The sequence below is a fragment of the Saccoglossus kowalevskii genome, chromosome 10 (genome assembly GCF_978046115.1).
Source record: "Saccoglossus kowalevskii chromosome 10, keSacKowa6.1, whole genome shotgun sequence".
Lineage (NCBI taxonomy): Eukaryota > Metazoa > Hemichordata > Enteropneusta > Harrimaniidae > Saccoglossus > Saccoglossus kowalevskii.
The window spans coordinates 25,142,299-25,150,343 of NC_140650.1; the positions used below are offsets into that span (position 1 = coordinate 25,142,299).

Genomic DNA, 8,045 nt, shown 5'->3' on the forward strand with positions numbered 1-8,045 from the left:
GCTGTGCTCCGTGGATTATTCGATCAATGGAGCGAACCCACGGGTGTGAACTTACAATGTATTGTTAGAACCGTACATGAAATATACGAAACGAATAAATAGAGTAATAGAATGGTATATTCACCAACAACTCTAGGTATTAAGCACAATCATGTAACGAATAATCGAATAAATAAATGAACAAATATGTAAATGATTGGGAGACAACTCTCTAAAGCGAGTTAACCAGAATGATGTACTTGTACACATTACAGAAATATTATTGTTTTCTAATATAATAATTCAATTGCTATATAACGTTCGCTGCATTGAAGTGAATATAATCTCAAACGTCTGACATCTGACATGTCTCATAATATTGTTATTAACATTACTTGAGAAATGAACATTAACAATTAAGTTTTAATTGAATTTTGGACACTAAAGCAAGATGTAAACGCACACTGTACACGGACATAAAGCCCCATGCACCAGGAAATTAACATAACATGTGCATGTTGTAGATTGAGCCCCGATTCTATTTATAGAACAATAACAAGTGGTGTTCTTACATTCAGTTAGTGAATGGACAATTTCCGGTACTCATTAGAAATTACTAATCTACAGAATTAAATAGTGGAACTTGTTTTAGGAATTCATAGATATTAAATAAATTTGTTAGATGGTCAGTTGTGGTATTAGAGATACCGGAGATGGTCATCTTTAATTGGTTTTACATTATAGTACTTGAAAGATTCTTAGGAACTATATTAATTCAAATATATCTGATAGTTTCTGATAACATGTGAAATATGTTTGTACTAAAAAGCCGCAAATGCGTGACATCATTTCTAATTCTTCTAACCCCAACATGTCTGCTACTCGAAGACGCATATCAAGTTCAGTGGCCATTTTTCATGTTTTGTGTAAAAATCACACTTTGAATTTACTCCAAATTGGTAATCATGTTACTAATGTATGCATAAAACCGTAACTATATTAAAGCCCCCAAAAATAAAATATTTAATCGGAGATCGCAAATAGTGATCGTTTATGCATATGAGGTAGAAGCTCTAATAGTCTTGAATACACGTGCTACGTGTTCATGTTAAATTGTGCATTTAAAGCTACGAGGCGGGCATACGGGATGAACATAATAAGAAAAATACATATGTCCGACTTGAAATTCTCTACCATCAAAGATGCATATAATTGAATTTGTTCATATTTTACTTTTTGAAAAAACCTTTGCACTCTCATCCTATCAACAGTTAGTTCTCAATTAATATAAGAGTTTTGATATATAGAATGTTATCCATGGGTTTGCTCTGTCAATTGTGTTTTTCATGGAATTGTGATTTATCCACATGGGAAAAGGTATGTTTTGACAAATGTTTTCAAGTATTAAAAAAAACATTGCGAAATGATTTATTGAAAACTGTCTATATAATATTGCCTGAATGCTATGATTTGAGTGTGCTAATCGGTCTAGATCTAAATAAGCAATCGTATCTATTTTACACAAGTTGAACAAGAAACATAATCCATGCAACTGACATTTTACTACATTCCGGGAAGTTTCAAAAGAGTGAAAAGGCATTTAATGCTATATGACTGATGTAAAATAAATGTTGTTTTAGTTTAGAGACCTACTGTACTAGACATATGTAATTGTTTCGCATATATTCTTGAATACGTTATCTTTGTTTGTGATCTCACTACATTTTCAAGGCTAAAGTGCTTGTTTATATCATTCATTGTACTAATGACGTCACACCAAAGCAATATGCATAGATGGCATGATCGCAATAGTAGCAATGTGCCATTCAACAATGTGGGCACACGTTCTAATGTCGGCGCTTTATTGAGTGTTAGGAAACAAGATAAAACACAAATCAAATACTAACTCAGTAATTTCCGTTTCCGTCAATGTTTTCAAAAGATAACTTGACAGTCTTTTTAAGTGTCTTTTGTGTTGAATGCACTTACGTGTTTGAAGGTGGTCGTTTAGAAATGCCGCGCGGTAAATTTTGTACCTCGTGCACTACGTCATTTTTCGATTTGATCTTTTTTAATACAAACAAAATAGTTTATAACAAAATTCCCAAATAAACAGGAACGAACTTTTTCGCCTGTTATGAACTCATTCACTTGATTTAACTACATGTTTGTAACGAATGTATATGCTCTTTTAACACTCTGAAAGCCTCAAGTAGCAGACTGTGTGAGTATAAATGTTTGAATATTTGGCTTAGAGAAAAAATACGTTAATATTTTCAGCCTTAAATCTCCGTCCTCCGGCAACTGTCGATACATTACCCAAATTTGGTCTGTCGTGTAATTTCGTCGGTAGCGCTCAAATCACTTTGCGTTGTGTGTTTTTTAATCTAGAATTTTCTGCACTTGAGCTCTGATCGTTACGTGGTAAAGCGTTTTGTCTGTCGCTCTAAATGCGTTTTGCTACAATCGTGGGTGACGTCACACGCGGTATGACATCTGGAAAATCGCAGGGACAACCCGAAGTACGTTCTCTCTTAAAAGCTTCGCGTTAAGTGACATTTTTAAACCGCTTTTACCGTCATTTCTAACCATCAATTTGATGAATAAATGACTACGATCAAACGACCCAACTGCCTGGTTATGCGTGAGTAACGAGAACGCACGAGTGCGATTATACTGGGCTTAGATGCTCAATGCTTACGATGACGTCATTTCTTTAATCTCGCCTTATAGGCTATTTCACCAATTATTCAAAAACTCTATGAATCTCTCAAGTGTTCGTACATGACAAAAATACATAAGAGTATCCACTACGGCGAGTACGTGACGTGACAGACTACTTTGCAGTGTTTTTGCTTCACCATCACATATGTTATATGTTACCACTAAATGAGACCACGCACACAGAGACGTCTATAATCTGTACTGTAATACATTTTATGTATTTATTTATTTATTTATTTTCGGCGATTTTGAAAAACAAAGCCATTGAATTTATAATAAGCAAACCTTCCACTGAGCTCCTTATATTTACGAATTTATTATATTTAGTTTTCAATAAATAAAATTCTTATTATATATACATATTAATAAGTAGTATTATAATACCAGTGTAAACACTGAGGTGGGATAACTATATGTATCAAACAATATTTGTAATCAGACTTGCCAAGAAAGTAGTGTCCTTGACCACAGCCAAAGGGGGTAACGCTCGGTCGTTGAAATTGTCCAAATGATCAAACATTCAAAGAACCCCATATATGATGCATAAGTAGCAAAGCAATGTCCGATATTGAGGAACTCTGAGAAGGTTATTTTTCATTGGTACGCAATAGGCAGCGGGAGATTACGGTGTCGACCAGACAGCTCCACAATAAATCTTAGGATATTTAAGAATGCATTATTTTTTTTACAAGTAAAATAAATTCTCTCGTAAATTCAATAAAAATGTAATGAAATGATTTGCGCATTAAATGACAGCTCTAATACGATATATTAGTGAGTAACAAAAGCACGAGGAAAAGTCAATGATAGATGGAAAGCAAAACATCACGATTTTCAGCTCGAATAGATGTGTTTGTGTTTGTCATGAAAGTTATATGCCAGAGGGGGGATATTATAATCCGACATTATGCGGCTTATTTTATTTCAGTGGTTGAACGTATAATTGGTCACCACTCCATCACATGTGGTGTCCGTGATAAATTATCCCACAATGGTTTAGCTGCATTGACAAAACATACGTATTGAAAGATTGGATGGAAAAAAAAGCAATTTGTTCACTGACAATCATAAATCGGCCATTTTGAGCGTCATTCGTGGGTAGATGTAGAGAACGCGACACACCTTGGCAAATAACAGATACATATAAACATGGACGATTTCTGAATAATTTACAGGTAAATTGTCACTCAACGAACAAGATAACATTTATGCCCAGCCCGGCTTATAAATGATATGTGTTCGGAGAACGTAATTGGCTTAGCACCATACGACTATATTTACAAAGGCAAACGCACGGCTTCTGCCGACAACGGGACACACTTGATTCGAACAGCCCGGTGTGGTGCGTGCATTTTAAAACTGTCGTAATCTCGACCGTTGATCAATACACTCAAAGTAATTTGAACATTAGTGATGTTATTCGAGAACAGTTAATCAGAAACAATACACAGTTCTTATGTACACTTCTTGCTAAATGGTCGTTACTCGCTCCGCTACTACATAAGTGCTGTGCCGACGTTGATTAAACGTAAAACGGTATGTGTGTGCCGTAACCTGGTAACTGCTGTTGTCGTAGGTTCTGCGGCGATTCAGGCAGACTATTCCGCGTAGTATTCTCGCGAAAGCTTCTCGAAAATCCTTGTTGAATATACTATAGATAATGGGATTCAGTGTTGAATTGAAATAACCTAACCAGGTCAATGTCGCATAGAGTATCGGAGACACACAGGTAGCACATAAAGATGCGATAATATTCATTAAAAAGAAAGGACTCCAGCATATAAGAAAAGTCCCCATGATGAACCCCAATGTTATAGCTGCTTTGTGGTCGCTGACCTCTTGCGATTGGTTGTTGGAATTTGGCCCGCCATTTTCGACAACAATCGCCGGTATGTGGTGTGATTTGATTTGTCTGACATGGTAACGTACGGCTCTGTATATGTGGGCGTAAATCAGAATCATGAGTAAGCATGGGATGTAAAAACTAACCAATGACGAAACTATGGCAAATGTCGTGTTCAGCTCCATCATACAGGACAAGATGGCGCTCTCTGGTGTATTGCTGTCTAAATCCATATCCATACCTATTTGTTCCTCTTCAGTCCCACTCAGTGACTGTTTAACAGTGTGCCATCCCAGCTGAATTGGCAAAAATGAAATCAAACCAGAAAGAACCCACACAACAACAATCATCACCACGGCAACTTTCTTGGTCATCCACTGATGGTATTTGAGGGGTTTTTTGATATGTAAATACCGGTCCACGCTGATGGCGCACAGATTAAGTATAGACGCCGTGGAAAACATAACATCGAACGAAATCCATACGCTACAGAAAGGCATACCGAATATCCAGTATCCGTTGAGATCGTTGAACACGGCAAACGTCATCACGAGAATAGAAACCAATAAATCGGCCATAGCTAGCGAGACTGTAAACAAATACGTGGTTTTGTGCAATCTTCGATCGACACACACTGCGATGCACACCAAAACATTACCCAGTACAGACATAACAATGATTAAACTTAGCACGAATCCTATGAACACACTCTCCACAAGAGAGAATTTTGCCGTAGTTGGCGACGCTGTGGTCTCATACTCTTCTGTAATTGCCACATTCCGAGCGGCTGTGAAGTTTTGATCTCCGTCCATACCGTTATCATACGTACGGGATTAAAATCGTGTGTTGAGCACACAAAAATAACACTTAAGCAATTCGATGTGCTATGAACCAACGCATCTGCCACCAGCTTTATGAATGGGTCGCACGTTGGCAATTTGGTTGCAGTGTATCACTCGGTCGGAGCGACGAGTTTGCAGTGCCTGTTAAGTTGCTATACCATCATTATATATGATCGTCCGTAATTGGTTCAGCTTTATTGATCACTAAAAAAAAATAATTCCTACGCGGTATAAACTGTACATCATACGAGTGCTCACACATACATATTTGATTCAGCATTTCACCCTCGTTATCATGCTGATAATAATCACTCAGGAGTGGTCGGTATACATCGGTGTCGCGAATAGAGTGGCGAGAGTACCGGTTATCGCGTTAACCGCGAGGCTATATGATGTCCCGATTTACAACAGTGCCGGTTCTCCTACCTTAATGCCTTAATCACAGTCCGGCCAGCTCAGCGGAGCACATGATAACGTAGACCCGTTTGCGTTGATGCCTTGTTGGTCCCAATAGTAAAACGATAGTAAAGCATATATATTGTAGTCACCATCGGTAAAGCGGGTGTACGCTATTCGCTTCAATGCCGTATTCTGAATGAGTGGAGATGCCTGCCTATTATTAATACTCTCGGAGATCACGCCTAACGGTGCAATCTGATTGGTTATTAATTTATCATCATGAATATCCATATATTGAGCTATGATATTCCACCGTGAATTAGATGAATTACTTCTCATTAAAAGAAAGCCCGGGAGATACGATAGAACTAGTGGGGACTATCTGGCGCTATATATCACTGCTTTACGGCGTTGCGGTTGATAACAACATTTCCAACACACGGGATTAGGCAGACAAAGTAGGTTGATGCTGGCAGCAGTTTGTGACATTTTCAAATCGGCTTACTTTGAGTGTGCATGCAATCATTTGGGTAGCAAAATATGATAGATGGAGCTATACAGCACGACAAACATAAGACAAATGAATTGTTCGTTGTACGCCACTCACGGCTTTAAATTAAGTAATGATTGTCGGAGCTTTTTAGTCTCGAGTGCTCAGTGCTGCCTATGTACTATAGATTGCATGTGGTGCGCGCTTGTTTGTAGTGTGTGCAATTGATGCTATTTCTGCACTGTTCGCAGAGTACACGGCCAATCATGCCGAGTAGTGTTAAAACTGATTGTACGAAAGCAATTAGATCGTTCATTCGATTAAACACTTGTTCAGCATTTCAGATCATGATGCCTGGTTCATTTTCTGCGCACTGATTGGTGGCTTAACGCGATCAACTAAGATGAAATTAATTACACTTATCCACGTTGCGTCAGCGGTTAGCGCGTGGTTGCCACACTGTCTGACTGATATAGTGTATCTGAGATCGCCTAGTCTAGATAACAAGTTTGTTTATGTCGAATAAAGCCTCAATGTCAGCAAACCTCCAATCAATACGGAACTTTTCACGGATTTCAATTAATTTCCATTGCATCATCCGTGAAAGCTGTCAGTGTTCAATTGATGCCAGTAACAGTTGTGCCCACCAACAACCGCTACAGAAGGCCACATATAATCGAACAGCTAAATCTATTTTGTAGGGCAGAGAAATTCAAATCGCGTTAGCGTGTGCATTCTCCGCCATTGCACGTAACTGTGAGACGCAAGGGCCGAGGGCGGACGCGTTAAAAGCGTACACATATAGGCAGTTGAGAATAGAATAAATGTATGTAATTCATTGAAATAAAATTAATTTATAAAACAAGTGTTGGTCTATAGCATATGTTATACCATGTTGTATCCCAATATCCATTTGTGGACCCTGTAAATGACCTACAGAGGGAAAGTAATCACTATCACCCGTGCAATCATCATTTTACGTTATAAGATATATACATAAAAGCCGATTAAGTAAATAAATAGTGGTTTTGGTACTGGTAGGATGCAGCGACAAAATATTGATAATTCTGAGTTCCATGCGCTGACGGAATGCTTCACCTAAACTATGCTTGTGAAAGAGTCTATTCATAGCAGATACCTAACGTTAGCATTATAGGCGAAAATAACAAGCTTTTTGTGACAAATATAATGTGTGTTTTTCTATTGTCGGCACCATAATACTACAAAGAAAAGACTATTACAAAATTACTAAACATAATCTGCACATTCATGGTTTCTGTGATCATATTATGTCTAACATAATATGGTTTCTGGAATATTAACAAATAGGATGGACACGAAAACACATTCCTGCTATTTTGCCTGGAGTATTTGTTCTCTACTTGTTTAACTTCCGTCAATTCGCATAACAGTTGCAGTTACTCACGCAAAATAACACATTTGATGAAAGGATAAGCGATTAAACAAACCTCTTCAGTTAAATGCAACTCAGAGATGCAGGAGAGGCACGTGACATACTAGGAATATAATGACGAAGATTAGATTTCAATATAGTCTCAAGTTAGGCGTATATATGATAATCGGTAAATGCGTAGAGAGCTCAAAGTGGATTAAATGCGATATGCTAGTTTCTCAGTTATTCTGTTTCGAAGTCAAAGTCCACGCATAATACAAAAAAGAACCTGACTGCTCATATTGAATTAGCTAGATTCGCAAATACCTTTATTCAAGAACCATGTCATTTATCGAATGAGCTGAAGCAATCTTC

The 8,045-nt window shown here is 37.7% G+C and overlaps 1 protein-coding gene across 1 annotated transcript; it reads right to left on the minus strand.

Moving 5' to 3' along the window:
* Positions 1-2,900: 2,900 nt before the first annotated feature.
* On the minus strand, positions 2,901-5,615 carry LOC100367819 (dopamine receptor 1-like). The gene has a single exon (XM_002733878.3). It carries the CDS (start codon positions 5,356-5,358, stop codon positions 4,174-4,176), a length of 1,185 nt encoding a protein of 394 aa, XP_002733924.1. The 5' UTR covers positions 5,359-5,615; the 3' UTR covers positions 2,901-4,173.
* Positions 5,616-8,045: the final 2,430 nt, after the last annotated feature.